The 24,709-nt window shown below is 39.1% G+C and overlaps 1 protein-coding gene across 3 annotated transcripts; it reads right to left on the bottom strand.

Annotated features, from left to right (window-relative positions):
- Positions 1–659: 659 nt before the first annotated feature.
- Positions 660–22,502, bottom strand: LOC147254446 (vascular endothelial zinc finger 1-like). 3 transcript variants are annotated; one of them, XM_086216102.1, is made up of 7 exons: positions 22,387–22,502; positions 14,122–14,876; positions 12,050–12,119; positions 11,599–11,767; positions 6,982–7,023; positions 6,355–6,420; positions 660–6,179 (listed from the first exon to the last, which is right to left on the bottom strand). In XM_086216102.1, the coding sequence occupies exons 1-7, from the start codon at positions 22,417–22,419 to the stop codon at positions 5,812–5,814; spliced, it is 1,503 nt and encodes a 500-aa protein (XP_086072228.1). In that variant the 5' UTR covers positions 22,420–22,502; the 3' UTR covers positions 660–5,811. The 3 variants fall into 3 exon arrangements, with proteins under 3 accessions (XP_086072228.1, XP_086072229.1, XP_086072230.1); XM_086216103.1 differs by lacking the exon at positions 6,355–6,420; XM_086216104.1 differs by lacking the exons at positions 6,355–6,420; positions 6,982–7,023.
- Between the last annotated feature and the right edge of the window lie 2,207 nt (positions 22,503–24,709).

Genomic DNA, 24,709 nt, shown 5'->3' with positions numbered 1-24,709 from the left:
CTTCAACTGAGTGTTGAAGACATATGATCACAAGTCTGACGCCGTGCTTCAACAGGATAATGACCCCTAACACACCTCCAGGCTGTGTGAGGGCTATTTGACCAAGAAGGAGAGTGATGGAGTTCTGCACCAAATGAGCCGGCCTCCACAGTCACCTGACCTAAACCCAAACGAGGTGGTTTGGGATGAGATGGACCGCTGAGTGAAGGCAAAAGGGCCAACAAGTGCTCAGCATCTCTGGGAGCTCCTTCAAGACTGCTGGAAAACCACTTCACCATGAAGCTCATCGAGAGAACGCCAAGAGTGAGCACAGCAGCGTTTGAAGCACAGGGTGGCTATTTTGAAAAAAACAAAAAAAAAACATGTTATTTCACACTTTTTGTTGTTTAATACATAATTCCATACGTGTTCATAGTTTTGATGCCTTCGGTGGGAATCTACAATAAAAATAGTCATGAAAAATAAAATAAACATTAAATGAGGTGTGTCCCTTTGACTGGTAGTGTGTAGATGGGGAGAATGATCGACTTTTCACTCAATCACATTCATAAAACAGTTCCACAGGTCTGTTGTATTACGTTTAACACATGCACTGTATTCTTGTAAAACATCTCTATTAATCAACTAAGTTTTATATGAAAGTAACGCAAAATAACAGCCACAAAAGCTTCTTTGTTTTCTTTGAGATGTTGGGGTGGTGGGGCAAAAATGATTCATACTGATTAATGACCCATGATACGTAATTCCTGGCTTTGAATTCAATGTCTACTTTGGCTTATTTTTCAGGTCAAGGAAAAACTCCTTTTCTCAAGGTTTTTAATCAATCACTGTATGAACCCTGTAAACTTTAATTTGCTATATTGCACCATGACTGAACACAATACTTTTATGGGCCCCAACAAATCTATGGTGACACTGTTAATGGGGTTTCACTCACTGCATTAATATTCTGACGAAGCGAACACAGACCAACAGAACACTTGGCCACTGTTAAATACACACCACTACATCGCTGTCTCGTGTTCTCTCTTTCACCCGCGGCCGCCATATCTTATCATGTTGGACTCAAATCACATGGACAGTCAATCATGTTTTACTGTTTTCTTTTATTTAGACAAACCCAAATAAAAGGCACATAAAACATTGCGCATGTGTTTACATAATTATTCTCAATGGACATACATTTAAAAAAAATGTAGGAATGTTTTACCTTTCTGCTAATCAGAAAGCCTAGCCTTCGTATATACAAAACTTACCATTGTTAATGATCTAATACAAAAAGTTTTATAAAAAGGTTATTTTTCTTGCATGTGTCTGTCATAACTAACATGTCCTCTGTTCTAAATGGTTTGTACAAAGCTATACATTCATTTGCCTTCACAACATCTGCCAAATTCATCATACAAATGTCACAGAAAAGTATCATAATCAAGAAAAAACATCTTTGAAATCATAATTTGGCCAAATGTTTTTTTTTTTCACATTAGGTTGGAGTCAAATTAAAAAACAAACAAAACAACAAAGAAAAACACATGGTTAAACATCAATGATGACATAACCTTGACCTAAAATAAAGTTCCACGGTTATTCCTGACCTAGAATAACTTCACAATCGTTGGATGTTAAAAAGCTCATCACGTGGTTTGGCTGCGCCAGCCATCTGAGCTGATGAAGGCTTTCTTTACAACACCTTTCCATCACACATCTCATATTGAGGAGGAAGCATCAACGTGTGGAAAAGTCTTGCAAAGTATTTCAGGCACACTTGTTTACGGCCACTGGAGAAGGACAAACGACACCACATGCTTCCTTTCGCCCTAATTTTTTTGTTTGTTTGTTTGTTTTTTAGTGTTTTGTTTTTGTAAAATGTCTCTAGCCTTCTAACAATGTTGTTGAACTCAAACCTACAATGGACACACTCAGTCATTCACATGCAACGTTGACAAAAAATAAAAAAAAATAAAAAAAAATCAATTTCCAAGATCATAATGCCATTCCACAATAGAGCATTTCCCTTGGAGGACAGTGTTGACATGCATCAAATGAAGTTAGCAGGCCAAACATCTGGGCTGCCAAAAAAACAGATGTGGCCGGGTGAGCTGTAAAACAAACACATCATCTCATTCCACCAATATGAAATGCCCCGTTAAGTACCACTTGTCTGTAGTGTGCACATCATACAGTTTGCTGCAAGTGCTTCAGAGTTCCTGCACTGAGAAAAAACAAAAAACAAATAAAAAGGTCCTCAACTACAAAAAGGCTTCACGTCTAGAAACTAATTCACTTGTGTCAAACACACAGAGCCAGGGAACTGTGAACCTGCTGCAGGAACTGTTGAGGCTGAGATCACTCCAGAAACTTTTACCCATCCTCGCCAACCACACACACACACACACACACACACACACTTTAACTAGATAAAATCGTATTTAATTGAAGAGCTGTGTGCAAACTTTTGCTTCGCCCTCATCTCTCACAAGTGCGTGTGATGAGAGAGAATGTAAGAGAATCGGTGATTAGTCCAGAGCCAACCATGTGCAACACAAGGGACAGACCAGGCAAAATTCTCTGATCAGGCTATGGGATGCAGCTGGCAACTAAGATTTCGGCATTTCCCAAAGGTCAGATGATAGATCTGAAAACTGATGGCTAAGGCTTTAGCCTTGCTAACTGCTACACATCCTCACCGCGTTTCACTTGACCAAACAAACGTCACACAAGCCTGCAATCAAGATGGATGAGTGACCTGTTGGTAACCTTAGAAACTCTCTCTTAAGTGCGGGGTCCCCTGCATGATGGCTATTAGGGTAATGTCTTGAGGGTGCCGCTGAATTGGATCAGAAGGATGACTCCGTGATCCTTAAGTGAAGGAGAATGACGACTCATTACACCTTTCACCCCTGAGCCAGAATTCATTAGACCTCAATCATGACTTCCCATGTGAAAGGGAGTTTGTTCATGCACCTAATGTGTGCAGAAACATGTACGCAAATGTGTAGTTGTCTCAACTCTACCCACCATCCAGTGAACATGGTCACTGAGCAATCAGGTCCACCGAGGTGTTAAGCAGGAAAACAAAGCATCTTTTGTGATCACAGCCTCAATTTTCCAGTCGCAAAAAACCGGCAAGGTTAAAAAGGGGGGAAAAAAAACAAAACAAAACAGAAAAAACAACACCCCAAGCTATGCAAGTAAGATAGAGAGAGAAAATTCAGCTTAGAGAGGTAAGGCTGGTTTTAGTCCCATTCTTAATTTTTTTGATGCAACTACAACTAATTATGATTTGATCTTGCTGATGTATGATTCTAATAATTTCAATTTTCAAAAACCAATTAAGAATAGAAACAATGCAAACCACTGTAGCAGTTGACAAGATGACATCAAGGCAGTTCCATGTTTGTGCTGCTTTTCCACTTGATTCAATTCACTACCATGTATGGCTACATTTGGTATTGATAGCATATTTTCGATCAGGCCACATATGCAGATGGTAGTTGGGTGGTAATTGGTTTGGAGTGTTGTAAAAGATCAGATGAAGAATCCTCAGAAACTGCCACCAGCCTTAACTGTTGAATAGATGCTGCGCATCTCTCTGGGTTGGACGGCCACAGGAGTGGTGATAAGATTTCTTGCATCGCTAGCCTGTGGTAAGTACGGAGAGGTTCCTTCACTCCCGCAGGTAAAAAAGGCAATAAAATAGTGTTTCATATTTACAAAGAAATGGTCAGTGTGTAAATGGTTTTCAAAGACTATTCTCAGTAACATTCCTGAGTTGGACTGACAGTGATGGGATCCTATGCCTGCTAAAGTAAACAATCTAAACAACTGAACAGCACACAAGTGTAACTTTGGGCTTGCTTTATAGCAGTCTCGTGAGCCACTAGGCAGACCTCTTGACCTCTACAGTTATACATCCTCAGTAATCAGCATTTTTAATTTGACCTTCGATAATACTGCCATTTTACAGGCAAACACTACTTTCTCCTTGCTGTACCTTTAACTGTCATGTCTTCTTATAAATACATAGAAAAGACCCAAACAGAAGTCACAGATAAATGCGTGTCGAGTATCCAGCAGTGACTTGTGTCCAGCTATTTTAAAATGCAGACATGGGGAGAGCTGACGGTTTAAAGCAAGCTATCTAACCATCAGTGAAATCCACAATATTGCTCAACCCTCCAAAAAAATGAAAGCTTTGTTTTACCCTTAAACTTTAAAATACATAAACTATTAAATACTGATAAGTTCACTAAAATAACAATAGAAAAAAAACAAAACATGAAACTAATCTTAAGAGGAAGCATTTAAGAACCACTCCGGCAATACACCTCCAGGTAAGATTTGTTAACAATGCCGAAGGTATAGCAAGGTGTCACCTGTGTGTTAAGTCGGATACCCAGCGGAGGAACTTGTTTCCAACTTTCACAATCCCGACAACGTCCTTCAGTGGCTAAATAGAATCGCAGCATGTGTTCACAGCCAACGCTGCTGCAGAGAGCTGGCTCACCCCCACCTACTTGAGAAACTATGCCTTTGAAAACAAGAAAAGCAAAGGATCAATGCAAATTAGAGGTGCATGTTTAGCTGCTGATAATGTAATAACTGCCAAATAATAAACTGCCAAAACGGATGGCTTTGAAAGTGTAACAAGGAAAACAATTTCAAATGAATTTACAGATGAGAACATAATAAAATCAAGCAAAAATTAGATTACAGGAATAAATAGAAGTATCAGTATAAGATGGGTACATGCAAAGTAATGTGTAAATTTAAACAAATGAACACCCAGCATCTATAGGCGACTAATTTCATTGGTCTGGGTTTCAAAGGGAGAATTTAATGTTCCATGGTGATCTAAAGTTTTTTTTAAAAGGTTTCCCTCTATTTAAAACATAACATTCATAGGGAAACATCATACTTGGAAAATCTTTGGCGTAACAGAGTAATTTAAGATTAATATCTTTATAAAACCCCACACTTCCAACAGCCACATACACCCTATCAGAGGCAAGTGACTGAAGTTTCAACATGTTGACCAGGTCTGCCTAAAAATGTAGGATTCTTCCTTGGCTCGTCATGCTACACCTCTCCCGTGAATGAAACTTCATCGGCGACTGTGTTGGATCTAAAAAGTGAATGCTCTTATAGACATTATGACAACACCATTTTGTTCTTGCGCTAAAAAAAAAAAAAAACGCTATCCCACATTCAAACCATGAAAATGAGAGCGCTGTTGAGGGCTCCGTCACTTAGCCAAAGTCAACTGTGTGGCAGCACATTTGTCATCTTCAACTTTGCATGTGAGGACCTAATTAATTGGCAATAAAGAGACGTCATCAATGAAAGTATTAGTTAACTGATCAGATGTTGACTCTGACGCCGTTCACTGTGGACAAACATCTGTATGAAAACCATTTGGAAACACTGGGATGTATCCTTGTGGGACCTTCAGGTTCGGAGATTTTTTTGCAGCAGATCCACGAGCAGAACTACGCTGAGGTAATAACAGATTTACATAATTTTTGCATCAATGTGATGAAGTATCTTGATTTGTCAGCTATGTAAATCATTGGGTTATCTAAAAACAACTGCATCTAATCAGTCAATGAAACCTTTTTTCAATTCTTACATTATCATGTCAAACATAAAAATAAGTGTACTGCGCCAACTTAGCCCTGGGTTTCGTAGTACGGACTAATACTACTTAACGGCTCTCATCTTTTTAATTTGGATCACATTCAAAACATTTGACAGGAACATCCATTATTAGGCAGTAGAACATTCTCAGCAGTTACATGGGCTAAAAGAGCTCTACCAAGGAGGTGAGGATGGCAGAACCTGGGATAGAAAAGGCATGCTTTCCATGGGCCTCATAGCAATGTTGAGAGGCCCAGTAATATTCATGGGCATGGGGGTGGTGATAGCCACCGGGTGGGCAATATTCATGTGTGCTGTCGTAGGGATGTTGACAGAGGCCAGGTTCACGGGGCCTGTGATGGTGACAGGGTGTTGCAGGTTGACTGGGGATGTGATGTTGACCGTGCTGGTGGTGATGTTCATCTGAGCGGCAATGGTGACTGGATTGCTGGCATTGCTGCCACGGTTCACAGCTGAGGTGATGGCAGCAGAGTTAGTGACTGGCGTTGTAGTGGCGGAGTTGCTGTGCACATTGTTGGCGTCTGTGTTAAAAGAAAAGACAGATAAGAGTTTGGTCATCACAGTAGAAATATACAACCTATCCAAAACAAGTAAAGCCAACACTCAACTCCTTGGCGCTTTACCTTGGTCACTGAAAATGTCAACACATCATTGATACAATATGTCAACTGTGGTAATATTGTTGAAGAAACCTACCTTTGTGAGAGTTGTCAATTAGGACTTGGAAGGAGTTATTTAAAATCTCTCCTACCGTCAACTCACCTGAGGGGTAAATTCAAAAAGCAGGATCAATAGACTAACCAGCTAACTGTCTATTTGTTTCAATTCAAAACTTTTATTTTAAACATTAAGACATTATCAAGGACATGTGACACTCTGGGTGCATAATGCTGGATGAACACTACAACGCATGCCTGTCAACCTGACCATCCCGTGAGTTCAGGGACAGCATATCACATGATCATTTGTGACCCAATTGTTGTTGAACGTGTTGGCCATTATCTTTTTTTTCTAAAAAGTGAGTGATTGAATTGGATTTATCTGCCAAGACAGAAATAACAGTTGGGTAATGAAGATGACCTCTGATGAAAGGTCAGGTAGTGTGCATCTAGCCTGCATTATGGTCCAGTTCGTGGTTAATACTGATCCTGCTTCATGAAATTTAACCTTACATTAACACAACTATATACATACACCAGTCAGTCCTCAGAGAAACGAAAGGCCTCTGCATTAAAGCGACATGATGAAAAAACTGGCCACTTATGTTTTCTTGCAGGTTATAAGTGAAGGTTTGGGGGGTTCTGCTACTAGCTACTGGATTACCTTTTCGTGGCCCTGAGTGGTTCCACTGCCAGTCACTTATGCCTATTCAGAAATACAGACACAACGGGGTTACAACGGCACAGGGCAGTAGTTGGCATGGTAAAGTTGTGTGGACGTGGGATAGGAAGGGGAACATTTAATCATGGCTTCTCAGTTTACAAACGGGCCGAAAAAACAATGTAAGCCAGTCAGAATAACAAACCCATATCTGCTCCCTGACAATCATGTTTCAGTGACCTCAACAAAACAAAAGCAGTCACGGGGACTAGCAATGTGATTTTTTTGTTGAGATCGCTTGTTGAGCTTAGTTTTTCATCAGTTCTGAATTAGCCGACTACAAACCTCAGTTTTGTTTTGTGTTTTTTGTTGCTAAATGCATAAAAAGAAAACAGTCCTTTGTGAACTTTGTCATCTTCAATGATGGACGTTTAAAAGCTAAATCTTCTGCTGAACAATATAGTGGTGCATGAGGAGCAGAAACTGAACTGTAGCAAATGGAAGCTGCATATTTCACAGTAAATTTACAAAAGCAGCATCTTCTGTGGCAGGTGGTATGCAGGCGTGGATATGTAACATGAGAAAAGAATTACTGCGCCGTATGGTGCGACGTTTTCCCTTCTGTTATAACAAGACCCAGCCCCCCCCCCCCCCCAAGTCAAGTTAATTGCATTTAATTTAGATTTAGATAGAGCCACATCACAACAGGAATCATATAAGGTCAGTTTTCCTATAGAACAGGCTCAGACCTTGTTCTTTAATTAAGTCAAGTAATTAGGTTTCTGCTATGCATATATGCTCCCTAATTTCTGCGAAGGCATTTCGTTTCACTGTCTACATTGTCGCTTAGCATTGCAAACCAGAAACAAAACCTCTTCATCACGTTAAAAACCAACACAAGAAGTTAGCTTTGCAACTAATGTTTTTAGATCAGCTAGGAAGAAGCTGCTAGCATTAGCTGTTATGCTAGTGTACATTACCAGAGATCATCGGTTTCTCTATGGCGCTGTAAAATCAATAGTTGTCAGAGGCAACTCAACCGTATTTAAAAGCAACCAATCAGCTATTTGGAAATATCACTCATGAGAAAGTCCTACCAGTAAAACAGCAACATGTACAGTGTGCAAGGTTTTAGTTTTGAGCGGGTCAACACCGGCAATCTTTTGTGTTTGGAGACACATCATGCCGACGAACTTAGCAAGTTCAAAGAGTCATAGGAGTTACAGCAGCACACATGGGAAACCGCTTTCAAATGCAATGAATTTGAAAGACAGACTTTTGTAAATATGATCACATTTGTTTCTTTTTTTAAATTCTAATGTCTTTACTTTGAAATTATTGTTGCACTACAGCTGTAAAAATGACAACAGTAAAAAAAAATATCTTTTGATCGAAATGCCTGACCAGGTACAGCAATTGGACGGTATTCAGCAGGCCAGTCAGTGTCACATGTTTCCGATTCCTAACCAGAAATATCAAAACACCATGTGCAGCCTCCCGATCATACAAACAGGCCTGAAAAAGACACAATAAACACGTACTCTACACACATGAAAGGAAATGCCATGCACCATTGTAGCGGTTCTGGAGCAGAAGTCGTATAGTACTTACGTTCTGTCTAAAACACGACTTATTACTTGAAGAAGAAAAAAAAAATTCAATATTAAGAGCTTGAATATCAATATTTGTGTCAGGAAAAAAGTATCATAATATACTGCAGTATCAATATTTTTGCCCCACCCCTACTATTTATCACTAATAGAGACACTTCTGTGTGACAGCGTGCTGTATTTCATGTGAAGAGGTTACATGTAATGTGATACCAAAATAAGTAGAGTACTGTTCGAATCAAGTAGAATGGTCTATATTGAAGCAGTAGAAACAGCAATGTAGTCTTCACAATGGATCGAGGTCCTAGTCTACCCGATGATGGCATAACCACAATGCAAATCAAAAGCATTGTTTTGCTTTCTTCTGCCTGGTAAACAACACACCCTTAAGGCCCCTAGTGTGTAACATAGGTTATTTTTTAAATTTTTAGGTTCACAGCACATGACTTTACTTTTACAGAACAGGCCACCAAACACATTGTGCAAGTGTTACAGTCAAATGTTCAATCCAAATAGTTGCTTTGTAGAGTTTGGCTGTAAGTGCTTCGTAATGTTATGCCATTAACCCATTCACACATACTGATCCCATGCAAGTTGCAAACCTTGTCAACAAGAGCAATTAGGGGTCTGGTACCTTGTTCAAGAACACTCTGACAAGGTCACCGGGGGAACAAAGGGTCAGTATCATGGAAGGGCTCTACTTTTTTTTTTGGGGGGGGGGGGGGGGGGGTCTGGTGAGGAGAGGTCTGGTTGAAATAAAAATGACATATGACACTTTAATCTACAGAGGTCTTAAATAAAACTCTTACAGGGCTGTGTGCATGCAGGTTTTCCTTCCAACCAAACACTTTAACGAGTGATTTTACTGATTAACACTCTTCTGTGGCTGAAGGTGTGTTAATCAGTGGAATCACCTGTTAAAGTGTTTGGTTGGAAGGAAAACCTGCATGCACACGGCCCTCCATTGCACACCCCTGGCCTAGAGAGCGCCGAGCCAATTTGCTGTGATAAAATTTCCTGCCACAAGGTGGCTGCAATACATTTCAAATAGCTATGTGTTCACAATGATATAGTTCCACTTGAGATTTTCCATTACCACCAGTCATAGCAAACAAATTTGAATTCCCTCATTGTATAAGCAGGTCAATAGGAGATGTGGACTTCAGGTATTGGTCATACTTCTCTAGCAGCATTAAATTTGTTCATAGCGCAGGCTCTACCAGCACCCTACTGGTCTGCAGAGAACATTTATACTCCTGAGCTGGTGTGGCTGTGTCAATTACGCCACCAAAACGCAAGTTGCCAGCTGGGTTGCAATAGCTAATCAAACTGGTGATAGGAGTTTGCTGTTGTTTCCTTTTAGTACAGTCGTTATATTTACTTTTCAGTAATTTTTTTTCCCTTATCAATATCATATGGGTCAGAGGAGATGAAATGCTACATCAAATAAGGTGAAGACATAAACAACTGCATTAACTAGAATGAAAACATAGCAGAGCTGCAATGCAATACATGTGACTTTGAGGTGCAGAACTACAGTTTCATTTTTGTTTGAGACAAATGACACCTGGGCCTGTTTGACGATGACCACACTCTACTCAACACAGACACCAGTTTTTATTAGCTTAAAATTGTTTTGAATTGTGGAAGGTGGTTAACATCATGATGAATGTTGGCATCATCACAAAAAATGTAATCGTAATAGAAATAGAAAAGGCACTTCAGAAGTTTAAAGAGTGTATACATATACATATGTACATACAGTATATACTAGGGCCCGACCGATTTATCGGCCGGCCGATTAAATTGGCCGATTATAGCCCATTTGAGACAAATCTGTAATCGGCCTAAACTGGCCGATAATCGCCGTTTTTTTTCCAGAAATAAAATGCAGGGAATACGACATGGTTTCACTTTGAAAGGAAAGGGCTTGTGAATATTTTAATTTTGTTCTTATAATTCTTGCCCCACACAAAATACCTCATTCTTTTGCAGTTGTTTTTTTCATTGTTTGTTTTCAAAGATGTGAGATGATGAACAAAATTGTTGGATGTTAGAATTACTGTTTTGCACATTATTATTATTGTTATCATTATTATTTTAAAAAGCTAATGGTTCATTGTTGTTGGCCTTATGTGAAGGATGGTTACTGTGTTAATATGCTGCTTGCTTCAGCAATAAAAAACGATTTGAAATTACTTTTCTACCTCCAATTTACATCTTTGTAGAAGTCTGAAAGGCTCAAAAACAGCCATTTGTTTTTATATATATATATATATATATATATATATATATATATATATATATATATATATATATACACACATATATATATCCTAAATCAACACAATTGTAAAATTGGCCGACTAATCAGTTATTGGATTTTTTTCCCTCCAATAATTGGCATTGGCTTCCAAAAATCCATATCGGTCGGGCCCTAATATATACATATATATGTGTGGAAATATATATGTATATACACACATACATACCTGTGTATATATACACACATATGCACACATAAATACACAAAATATATATACATATACACACACACATATAAATAAATACATATATAAATACACACATGTAAACATACACAAAAGGGTGGCTATTTGGAAGAATCTAAAATAAAAAAACATGTTTCGAGTTACTTCACAATATGTAGTTGTTTACTATACAATTCCATATACGTTCATTCATAATTTTGATGCCTTCAGTGAGAATCTACTATGTTTGAGAAGGGGTGTGTGTGTATATATAAGCCCAGCTATCCATATCCATATCTATATATATCTCTATATATATCTCTATATCTATATATATATCTATATCTATATATCTATATCTATATATCTATATCTATATATCTATATCTATATATCTATATCTATATCTATATCTATATCTATATCTATATCTATATCTATATCTGGGATGTTGGCTATTATCTAATGACAAATTGAGGGTTCAAGGAACTGTAAGAAGGGTATAGAAACATGGGGCCTACCTTTATTGTTACATGGGTTGTTGAAGCTGGACTGACCATGAGTCTTGAGGTGACTTGTGATGTAGGCAGCACTAAGCATTTTGCCACAGATGTTACAGGTCACTTTGCCTTCATGCCTGATCATGTGTGAACGTAGACGATCTTTGGTAGCGAAGGCAGAGGTACAGGCCTGGGATTAAAAGAAAAAGAATGCCAATCAATGCTATAAACATTAAAGGAATAGAAGTTTATAACCATGTGACTGAAATTCTTGCATCAAATGACAACAGAAAATTCCCTGTTTGCAAGGAATGACTTGTAAGATGAACAAAGGCACTCAACATGAAACAGATTCAAGCAGCTACTCCAAAATATGCAGATAGGTAATTGCTCTCCTGTGATCAACCTTGACCACGATCACACATCTTCTGTTTTCTATGTTTTGATCAAATTTAAGATTAACTTTACTTACCGTTACTTGGCACTTGAAAGGCCTCTCTGAGGAGTGAACATGCTTGACATGACAGCTTAGGTGATCAGGTCTGCACAGTGACAAGGAGACAAGGCGGAAAAAAGAAGAGATGCTTTAGCTTTGAGAGGAGTTCAGATAGTCAACTGCAAAAGTCACTGTAGCTTAAGAGAGCAGAGCTGAATTTGACATCAACTGAGAGGCTAACTGAAGGTAAATTAGGCTAATTTGGGGTCTATTTCCCACTTGTGACAATTAAGGGGTGTTTCTAACAGCTGTTTTAAACAGATTATCTACCAAAACAATCTTTTAGTGTGTGGCGTTACAGACAATGTTTTCCAATCACAACTGGATCAGAACTGGATCTCAAGTCAAAATCTTGTAGTGTGAAGGCTAGGGTTGGGTACAGAGAACCAGTTCCTATTTGGAACCGGTTCCTAACATCCAGTTCCAGAACCATTAAGCAGGTTCTTGAATTTCGATTCTTTTTTTTAGTTCCGAGTCTCCGCATTTGTTTCTTTCTGGGGCATGTATTACTCCGCTCTGCGTTCTCTGTGCGTCTGCTAGCAAGAATATCAGTCTCTGAACATGGACTGCAAAAAATGCTTGAAAGTCTGGCTTCATTTTAATTTGAAAGAGGACAGAGTAGCACAGTGCAACATCTGCGAAAAAACAATTTCTGCCAAAGGAGGATGTACCACAAACATGACGAAACACCTTCGCCTGCATAGTGTGACTATTCGCATGTGTACTGTGTTCAACTCGTTGCGTCTGTCTCCTGCTCCCGTTGCTTCCTTCACTTTGGACAGTCAACCTTCATCATCAATCAGCAACTCCTCGTTGCAAACAGAATCCAGTGGGTGAAAATTATGGTTGTCTCATTCTAAACAAACCTGCTTAAGTGATAGACTACCAATTCTTAAAACTATGCATATCTGTTTTTAGTTGCTGAACGCTGAAAACGTGACGCTAATGTTAGCCAGTCACAACCTGCGGCTGCAGAACTTTGTTTTTTGACTGAAACTAGCAATGTGAATAAATAAATTGGCCTGTGTTAAGGCTTTTTCAAACAAAACAAAAATTCTCCTGATGAATAGGCTGTGGCCTGTTGACTTCCATCTCAAAGAATCGTTTAGAACAGGAATCGATATCAAGAATAGGAATTGGTAAAACCCAAATGATACCAACCCTAGTGAAGGCACACTACAAGAACAGCATTACAGTGACAGAATAAAAAGCAGAAACCTGCGACAGCTAATAAGAATGAGCTGGCAAGAAAGGATATTAACTTCTTTAGACAGGAACATGTGTCGCAGTAGCTTGCACCAGCCTTATTTGAAACAAGCTATATAGCATGTTCTTATCCACTCCTGCTTGCACTGAATTATGAGAAAATTATAAATCATGCTTTAATGTTACGATTAAAAGAAGAAGAAATTGGTTTTAATCTGTAATCATGTCCGTGGTCACCCATGATTTTAAAATCTGTCATAATTTGAAATTACTGTAATGTACTGCAGGAATTAACATCAGGCATCAGCAGGTAGTCAGAAAGACAAAGGAATATGGCTGTGGCATTGAGGGGTTCTCGCAATTATTCAGCTCCTTACCATGTAGACACACTCCATCGATACTGCCACTGCTACATAACTGCTAAATTCAAACTCGCCACCTTACTAACTCACCATCATTAATGTCAAAAACATTGTATGCAAAATACACAACTGCTCATAATATATCTTTGCCAAACAACCTGAGTAACAGCCTTTTTGTTTCTTTACAGCTGAATTAGATGGCCTTTTTTCACATTACTGGGGGAAATTTTTTTTTTTTTGTGATTTCACTGTTCTGTCAAATACTACAAAAGGAATTCTGATTTAAATTAGTGATGCACCGATTGATTGGCAGGTGACCGGAATTGACCGATTTTCATGTGATCGGCCATGACCGGCTGATCAGACAGACATATGCCAATTTAATCTATCTATCTATATCTATATCTATCTATATATCTATATCTATATATATATATATATATGTATCAGTCAAACAATTGTGACATGATGTCGAGCTACCTGGAGAATCCCTTCCCACAGACGGAGCAGATGTAAGGCTTGTGAACTCCACCATCATGGGAGCGGACATGGTATGTCATACGATCCTTCCTCTTGAACCTCTGCTGGCAGATGGGACACTCAAACGGCTTCTCGTCAGAGTGTGACAGCTTGTGACGGTTAAGGTGGTACACATCTCTGAAGGCCTTACCGCACATATCGCAGCCATGATTCTTTTTCACTGGTTTGGGGGGCTTCTTAGGGATGCTCTGCTGCTGTTGGTGTTGCATTGGGGTCATGATGCTAGTGGCTGTTGATGTTGATGTGGTGGCTGTAGTCAAGATACCAGCTACAGTAGTAATGTATGAAGGGTTTCCACTATTCTCACGCGGTACAGTGGATATGAGTGGTACCATGGTGGGGGCCGTTTGCGTCTTCTTAGGCCGGGAAATCATCTTAATGCCAGTGTGGCATGACTCGTGCCGCCGAAGATGGTAGCTGTCCCGGAAAGCCTTGTTACAGTAGCCACAGATGAAAGGCGTCTTTGATTTAGGCTCCTTTTTCACAACAGCAAGTGGAGGTCCTCCACCACCCCCTCCCCCCGTCCCACTGGCAACATTGTCTTTAAGGAGTTCTGCAGCACTGACGGGGGGCTTCTGGTCCAAGGGAATGGGCAGCACTGGTTTCTGATCAGGCGGCTCTGTTCCAGAATTGAGCAAAGGCAAGAGGCTGTTGCCGGCTACTTGGTGCTGGTGATGCAAGGCCTCATTTGCCTGCTGCAATGAGAAAAACAGGCATGTACAATGATGTAAACCCCATAAAGCATGTTTGTATGATCACGCATGAAAACACTTAGGTACTCATGAGCACATGTTCTACAGTTTTCCTTCCTAATTTTGAGGTTTACCTTAAATTAAAATGAGGCTTCAAAATTTTGAATTGGTCAACCGAAGTGGGACTTCTCGATGTTGCCAAGTTATTTTAAGTAAAACCTTCACTCATCGTGTGCTTCCCTGCCTGGACAGTGTTGTCTGTGGAGCAATGAAACATGAATAAAGAATTTTTACTAAAAATTAGGAATTGGAGCAGAGACTATAGATGTCCTGTGTTTAGGGCTGCAGCCATCAATTGATTTAGTAAACAAGTAATCTATCGATTATTCTGGAGATCAATCGAGTCATCGGATAAGAATTATTGCACAATCTGCAATTTTTTTCAATTGTTACTTTTGCTTTATTTAAGAGCAATGGTACTATACAAAAGGTAAATTAAGACAAGTCTCTTAAACGGAAAAGTAAAAAATGCTAATGTAAAAGTAATAGGTAAAGTATCTTTACTTTGAATGTACTTTTACTGTTCTTACTTTACTTTTTACTGAAGTACAAACAGGGTCCTACAGGGTATTGGTTCACCAACATGCCACCCTTTTCTCCTCTTATGAGTTTGTGTGTGTGTCTTTCTTTAATAATCAAAAAACACCTATAAGAGAACCATTAAATAACAACAAAAGCAATAAAATATTGGTTTTTCAACAAAGGAAATAATTACGTGCAAGATTTTTAATTGTGATTAGGTATTTTTACATTGTAGTATTAATGCTTTTACTTAAGTAAAGGATATGAGTTCTTCTTCCATCACAATAGGTCAGTGATCAGTGTTTCAGTGACTCAGTAAAGAGTGTTTTATTTATGGCGGCCTGCCACATTAAAACACGGGAACCATGACATGATTTTGTATTTCTGAAGATGTGGACCTTTCTCGGTCTGTCTAGAAGGTAACTCCTTATTTGCATACTTCTTGCGGGATTATTGTCTGTTGTTTCTACGAAAACAATCAAACTCACACAATCATTCATGGGTCTATGGTTCCCTTCTAGACACGGCCCTCTGTGTCTTCCTGTGTTTCTGTGTTCTGTCTATTTGTGCAGACACTCAGGTTTTGGCTTTTTTTTTTTTTTTAATCAGTCCGAGAGGACAACTACATTCGTAATTGATTAGTGAACAGTCTGCCCGCCTCTCCTCCCTCACCTGTTCGCTTTGCTCTAAGAGGGTCTGACAGTTTTTGACAGAAAGACAGACTCTCTGTTTAATGTGAAGGCCTCCGTATATAGTTGTTAAATCTTATAAGTACACCTGGTTGGTGTCAATGTCATTCACCATCACGGTAGTTTTGACTGTTTTAATAAACAACAAGTCTCCTCCACATGCAGCTTTCTGCTGTGAAAACTGAATCACTGATGAATTTATACATGGAAAACAGAAATAAACACATTGGGTTTTAGGGCGACTTTATAAAACATTCTGCTGATGAAGAAAGTCCTACATGCAAAACTAAGTACAGTTCCGATTTTAACGAGGCTTCAAGGCAAAATGGAATTTTAGTAACAGAATTACTCAAGTTACTTGAGGAATTGTTTCAGCCTGAGCTGCAATATAATTAGGAGCCAGGGTTAACTACTAGCCCAAACAACAAGAGATACACTGGGTAATGTCCATGATTAGTCAGTAAGGGCACATTTCCACTGGCTCACTTTGGCTCGGTAAGGGTGCATTTGCATTAGCACAAGGCACCACGTCAGCGTGGGTGGACTCACTGGCCGAGAATTCCCCGGCGTAATTTGTGTGCAACACAACAACAACAATGGACGACATGGAGTCAGCGTTATGCCTGTTGCTCAGTCAGTGGTTTTTGCTTAAATTAAAAGTAAGGGATGACAGATAGGCAAAGTTTCAAGCGGCGAAAGGCCAAAATGATACGAAGTGGACAACGTAAACAGGTAACTTACCCAATCAGCGCCCCACTATGTGTTTACGTCACATTTTAGTCCCCACTTGGCTCACTTGGAACCCCAGCGGAGCAGGGACCAAAATAGTAACGGTTAGTACCATGTTGGGGCCAGTGGAAACCGGGCAAAACCGAACCGACTCGACCTAAGCCAAAGTGAGCCAGTGGGGACACACTCTAAGAGACTATCAGTCTATTACGAGATCAGCAGAAAGTAAGGCATTGCTGCATTGAAATAAAACCCTCACAAATGCTTAATCTAGCTACAGAGCAGAAAGAAAAGCCAAACTACCAAAAAGCTAGGAGTGGGAGGCCTGACTAGTTACATCAGTACAATGCATCCCTACCAGAGGTGTCACAATGACTATGAGCAAGACATGGAATCATTAATTGCTCCTGATGAGCAGGTTTATGCCTTGCATACCACTCTCTACCATCATTGTATGAATGTGTATGTGTATCATTTCAATGTCTGCATGAGTAACTGACTTCTGCTCTGACATGGAACTTGAAAAATTGAAATTCTATTCCTAGAAATTGAAAGGTTATGTCTTAAATACATAAATAAAGAATATGCACATTTTAACTACGTTCGATGGATTTGGTGCAAAATTCAACAAAATTTCCCTTGTCCTATTCCTGAAGTTTTTGGAACCAGTTTAAAATTCATTATGTAATCCTGCTGACAGAAGGCTGCACAAACAGCCCACATATCCACCAAAACCATTACATTAAAGCACAATTTTACATGACATTTAACTGCCGACCCAAATTGAATGCGTTCTTCCTCAACAGATCCAACACACCTCCACCAAGTTTTGTGAAAATTAAATTAGCCTAGAAGTTGAGAGATGGTTAGACATAAAAAAAAAAAAATTTAACAAACCGGCAGGCAAAAGGAGAAGTGTGCAGGTAATAGTGTAACTTCTTTCACTGACAACATTTGAGAATTTGGGGAGGATACTGCAGGTGTTCAGCAAACGGATGATGAAATTTAAAAAACAAAAACAAATCATGCATTAAAAAAATCCTCAAAACCTACTCTTCTCAAATAAAAAATCTAAAGACAATAAACAATTGAAAAATGTGCCATGCAAATTAAGCATTGACAGCCACGGAAAATATAACCCAACTGTTTTTGTTTTTTTTTAAATCTGTACAGAGGACATCTTAAGTCTGCAGCTGCTAGCAGGCATTGTCCAATTGGTCATGGCAGATCCCCAGTGGGATAGGAAGAACCCGGAGTGGGGGTGCTGTATGAATATTCTGGCCAAGGAGAAAGCAGAGATTCATATTGTAACCAACAAGTTTACAACAGGTCAGGCCTAAGTTGTGGCGATTGAAAAAGACTTGTTCTTTTCTGTAATTACCATAGGGCAGGGTTAAAGACCTGACCCATGGCTTTTCAGGTTCAGCCAAGCATCCCAACCCAGTAAGCTGGGGGGGGGGGGGGGGGGGGGTCCTGAAGGGGCTAGGATCCCAAGTGCTCTTTTCTCCCCTCTGTGTTCTTTTATGGACAACACAAATCCCAGTGCTGATGCACTTACGGCCCTTGGGGGGGGGGGGGGGGGGGGCTTCAGCTGCCGGCCACATCCCTACTTAGTACAAGAAACCACACTATGTGTTTTCGCGTGGTGGAGAGAGTTGGGGGCCGTCACACATTGTCGACTCGCTTTTATATCTGCCACACTGTAGCAGTGCTCAGACTTGAATCATTACTGCAATTAGCATTTCTCCTAGCATATGTGTATTCAAGTCTGAAGACCAAATGCTCTCGCCCGCTTCTCTAATCAGAGCAGCCTGCTGTTCCATCACGCTGCTCTGATGATTTTGATACAAATCTGCTGTGAAGGGTAAGGTCCTTTCCAAGATAAATAGAACTGAAAAAGAATTGGAGTGTGGAAATTAACAAGAAAAAGCACACATAGAACAAACCCAGTCATTGTTTTGGGGGTTTTGTTTTGTGTGTTCACTCAAAGGCAGCATAGAGACTCACCACGCTAGAGTCTCATCGGACAGAATTTTAACGTCTGGACAGTGACGCTATGTTATACTCCCATGAAAATCTGTAAGCAATCCATTGATAGCAGTTCTGAATAAAAAATAATACTTGAGTATCAGAAATAAGTCATCACAACTTTTAAGATGGTTACACTTTTGCAAAGCAGAACTTAGGAAGAGCAATCCTAAAAACTGTGCAATAACAAGCCTCTACAACATGATCAAAACAAGCACCTAGGCAATACAAGAGATATTTTGAAATGTTTCCTCATCTAATTACACAAAGCAGGTTGACATTAAATGATAGGCCTCCTCATAGTCTCATGTCCACCCCTGAGCCAGATATTCTGCAATTTTTGCCATCAAACCAAACTGTCAAAAATACTAACCACTACCAGCTGCTCCTCTTTATTCTACATGCACAATGAGCCCTGCTATAAACAACAGCAAATACCACAGCTTGCTTTTGGGCTGTGAAATTCTCTCTTATAATGAACAGTTACAACTCTCAAATTTGAAGTTATATTTCAATTTGAGATTATATCAGTCAGCACAAAGACTTGGTGGGTTATTCAATTTTATTACATTCTCAATTCTAGTTTACTGATGGGTGGCAATAATACAGACAGGTAACTGGAGAATTCAAACAAAAAGTGAAAAGAACTCCCCCACTTCAATGAGCGCTATCAGGTAGAAAACAAGGTTAATAAGGCTTCTGTTGACCAAAAACATATCCAACAGGCCTTGACAATTATGACTGCCGAGTTGTACTGGAAAACAAATCTGGACCACTGTCTGCAATTTTGAACAGACTGAAAGCTCAATCAGACAAACCAAAAAGTTATGACATGCTTTAACAAGTAGCATGACTAGGGGTGGGCATGACCAACTTACAATCAATGATTCATCACAAAGTATTCTGTCAATGACAAGGAATCTTAATCTACCAAAATTTGGCTCAACATATAAACAAGGTTGTTTATAGCGTTTAAAAATCAATGAAATTGCATGGCGGCATCCAGCTAGGGGCACAATGTCACTATTTTTAGGAGACAGAAAAAACTTAACACTCAGCCACAGAGCACAGTCAGGACAAAAGAGATACTCCTGTTCTCTTTTGACAACAGTGCTGCCACCATTTTGGTCTGACTACTTATATGGGAGCAGAACTGACATCTACAGAACAACAGAGATGACCAAAAGGAAAATGTGCACGGACATGGTGTCATGTCGCATGACAATTTATAACGTATTGGATCATTTATCTAGATCTTAAAGTCTAAAATAGTAGAGGCTTATCTCTGCTTCCGCTGCATGATTCTTGCAATGAAATGCCTGAAAATGATATTTTCAGGCATTTCAGATATCAATTTTTCAAAAAGTTAATCTCAAAGCATGTTATAAATCATGACAAGTAAAGTCTGGGCTCAGCTTTAATTATTTTCTAATATTCTATAAACAATAAAGAAAAACAATGATGAAAAATGTAAACAAATTTTGATCATCAGTTTAAGAAGATCTGCAGCATTAGAAGCGTGGTAACTGAAGTTTCATCGAGCATGACGGTAAGACTATATTCAGACAGACAAGCTGCTCTCATTGGACTTGAGGACAGTTCAGCAGCACTGCAACACTGTAAAGTGATCAAATGTGCTTTATATCAGTTGCCCACTACAAGCTTCATGTCCTGCTGCTGTCATACCACCAATGCCATCAGTGAAGTTGATATTTAAAAACATACAGTTGATGTTGATGTCAGGGGACAAATTCAGAAATCTTAATTTATACGCTGAACACTGGAACAAGGTCAGACATACTCTGCAGTGTTTCTCACTGCGGCAATGGAACCCTACAAAAAAGGAAGAACTCTTAATTTCACATGCTACCTTCAAATGGGTGTTGTGATTACAGAGTTCAAGAGAAGGGTCCTGATGGAAAAAAAGCTAAGATAGAAATAAAAATTCAGACTTCATAGGTCAGATACACAACTTTCCATGTTAAACCAGAAGCTCATTAGTTTGATTTGAAGGTAAAAAAAAAAAAAGGTGTTGCCCACTACCATTTAATTGTCTGTACTGGTATTTAATTTACAATGATAATAAAGTGATTGATTTATAAGGAATAAACTGAACTGAATCAAGAAGAACTTCAGATTTTTGACCCAATATTTATGTCAGATTCTGTAATGATAATAATTGTGTAGATAACAACTGAGATGAGACAAATATTCTAGTCCATCCAGGAAATGATTACCCAACTGTGGATGACCACTTTTTCCATTAGCCTGTCCTTTCTGAAAAACCTCTTATAAGTGGTAGAATAAATGTTAGACAGACTATCGTCAACAAGCAAAGAGAACTCTCTGTACTGAATGCAATTACACAAGGACCTACTGTATGTCCGAAGCAGGACATCTAAGTTACAAACTACAACAAGACAAGTTAGAAGCTAAGTAGAAGTCGACTTTATCTACCAGAAATGCACAGACTTTGCACATTATTAGAGGTATTATAATAAACTCTCGCTAGCATGTTAACTGCCTCCTACAGTTCACACGGAGTTCGTTGTACATCCCAATGCAAGGCTATAGGTACAAATGTAACTTTACTTAGAGAAGTAAAATAAGGAGTAAAGTACTACGACTGACTAAAGCTGTTAGAAAAACTTGCACATAAGCTAGGTATTGTGTTAACGAATTAAGTCCCATATAGCGTTTAGGTTTAATATTGCGTGGAGAATGGAGTTAACGCTTATCTAACAAGGGAGAAGTAGAAGTGTTACAAAAGATTTGCGTAATTTTCACTATTTTTTTCGACCCGTTTCTCTAGATGTGTGGTAAAATTGGACAAATCGTGGTAAAGTTACGTGTCGGGCTTGACGCTGCTTTCCGCGTGCTGTGTAACTTAGCCTTCAGTTTACCATGTTAGCGTAAGCTAACTTTGGCTGACGGGACCGATGTCTGGGGAACACTAAACTAGCCTTGCTTCTTCCACAGAACCATAACGCTTGGAACTAACAATATATCACTGCTTGCCAGTGACCGTTATCTGCCCCGTGGTGTAGACTGCCGAAGCACAGACGAGAAAAGTATCCTAGTTCGCTAACCAGCTAGTGCCTACATGCTATTGCATTAGCTAGAAACACTAGCTACTGCGTTAGCGCGCGCGCATCAGCCGCAGTGACAACAGTTTCGCGTAGATATGCAATAAATACAGTCACAGTTCAAATTGTGATATAATATAGATTTACGCTAATTTAACCAACATTATAGAGACTATCCGTAGTCCACACAGACGAGGTTCGGGTTCGACCAAGCTGGCTAGCAGTTTGCTACAAGCTGAGCTGGCTAGAAGGCTAATGCTAACACCTTTGTTTTGCTTGGCCAACTCTACATCATTTCAGAAAGTGAAATAACACCAAACACATTTGACTAGCAGCATTAACACAAATTCGAAAACGTGTGTGCAGTCTGTCAAGCTACAGAGTTGCTATGCCACTTACTTGGAATAAAAACGTACTCCAGCTCGGTTCCATTGCAATACTTACGCTAAAACCTGCAGGAAACCTACAAGAAATCTACAACAAAGCAGCCAAACATGGCAGCTACAACTTCCTGTAACCCCCGGGGCTGGACCAAGTCAAGTGGACTTTTTTAGGATGTCTGGACTTCACCGCAGGATGAGTTCATAGTTTCTAAGCAAAGCATTTTGTTGTGACATGGACAAAAAACAAAAAAAAAACCACTTGTCATTATGATTTAAAAAAATGTAGAAAATATTGATGGAAAAATAATATGAAATATGCGTGCAATATAATTACTCTGGTCACATGAACTTTTATTTAGCTGACCAAAAATATGAAGCGCCTACAATCAAATATATTTCATATTTGCATGCCATGCATAGTTATTCCGAAAGGTTAATGTTTAACATTTTCAATGAAGTGGTAATATATGTACATTCATATTTGCAAAACATCACATTTTCCGGGCTGCAATTATAACAGTTTTTTTTAACGATTTATCTGTCAATGCCAACTTAAAATGATTTTAAAAGAATTTGTGTGACCTAAAAGACACTTTTAAATTTTTACACACATTAAAAAAAAAGCTGTAATTAATTTGGCAGAAAGTAGTATTTACTTGCAATAAACCTTTCAAACTGTAAATAATTAGACCAAAAGTGTATTGGGATTGAATAAACTTTTAAAGCTGTATGGTACGATTGTGCTACTTTGAATGGAAATATATGTAGGAGCAGCGGCACGGCGGTACAGTGGTTAGTATGGTAGCCTCACAGCAAGAAGGTTCCAAGTTCAAGCCGCGGCTCTTTCTGTGTGGAGTCTCCACGTTCTCCCTGTTCCTGCGTGGGTTCTCTCTGGTACTCCAGCTTCCTCCCACAGTCCAAAGACATGCAAATGAGGACAAGGCTGATTGGATACTCTAAATTGACTGTAGATATGGTTGTATTGGCCCTGTGATGGACTGGTGACCTGTCCAGGGTGAACCCCGCCTCACGCCCAAAAGCCGCTGTGATAGACTCCAGCCCTCCGTGACCCTTAACAGGAATAAGTGGAAGACGATGGATGGATGAATTTTAATTTGCCTTTTTTTTTTTACCCTTTTAAGTTCCCTATTTTTTCACTTCACCATTTTAATCTATTATTTTTCCCAGTCATTCCCCATCATCAATTCCAAAAACTTATGTTTTTCTATATTTTCTTTTTGCGTTTCCTTTTCCTGGCCTAGCCACATGCTGGCCGCTTTCATTGAAAAGGTAATTTAACCATTCAGGATGATCAACCACTAGGCAACAAGTTGAGCCTCTTATTTACACAATGAAGCAGGAATGTGTGAAGAGGAATTTAAGAAGAAAATAGATAAAATAACTGAGAAAATAAATGAATAAAATTGGAAAAGATGTGTACATATATTATTGACAACAGTCTGGAACATATTAATCCATGGATTTATCTATTTTTCATTTTGACACTTTTGATCCTCCATACAGAGAGGCCTCTGCAAGTCTTTAAGAATTTAAAGGGTATCCTCCATAATACCGGCTGTGATTGAGCTGAAAACTGTCTTGTGCAACATTTAATGTCTTTCAATTCACTAGGTGGTGCTGTAATTTAAAAAAAAAAAGGAACATAGCTACATGATCCTGCAAATATGACTTTTACTCTAGAGACACTGAATATTTGTATCATATTTTAAAAAGAAAAGTTGTGACGTTACTCACAAATATCTAGCTCCATGTTGATCTGGAAGGAAATTTCAACAGGTCACTAGATTCAGACCAGACTCAAAGGTTTTTCAAGTTCTTTCAGTCTGGGTCAAAGTAAAACCAAGTGACTGACTCACAACAGCAGCAGCACTTCTTCATTGAATTAAAAAAATTATTGCATTGTCGCAAGTTTGTTTCATCCACACAAATAAAAGTGCTCTCACATGTTTTGCTCTAAGAACTCTACCCTTAATGAAAACAATCTGCCTATTTGCCATGTTATTGTTGGAGGGCAAATAGAGATGGCTAACATGAAAACACCAAAACTAAAAGATTTTAAATCAACATTTGAAGTCAAGCTAGAATCTTTATTCTTATTTTGAAAGACAAATATTTTACTTCACATCTGGCAGACCTGTCTTGTTTACTGGTTGAACCTAATCCATCCAGCCTTTCACTGCATCTGCATACAGTGACAATTGAATTCCAGTCCAGAGCAAACTGCACGGCTTGTCGGTGCTGCACTGTGAGCTCAGAACGGCAGATGATTCAATGGAGCAGGTGTAGCTGAAGATTCTAACCATTTCCAGTGCAATAGT

The sequence above is a fragment of the Aulostomus chinensis genome, chromosome 10 (genome assembly GCF_037954235.1).
Source record: "Aulostomus chinensis isolate RoL2024-O1b breed Wild chromosome 10, RoL_Achi_v1.0, whole genome shotgun sequence".
Taxonomy (NCBI): domain Eukaryota; kingdom Metazoa; phylum Chordata; class Actinopteri; order Syngnathiformes; family Aulostomidae; genus Aulostomus; species Aulostomus chinensis.
The sequence above is the reverse complement of the archived record's forward strand: the minus strand, read 5'-3'. Positions and strand labels throughout refer to the sequence as shown.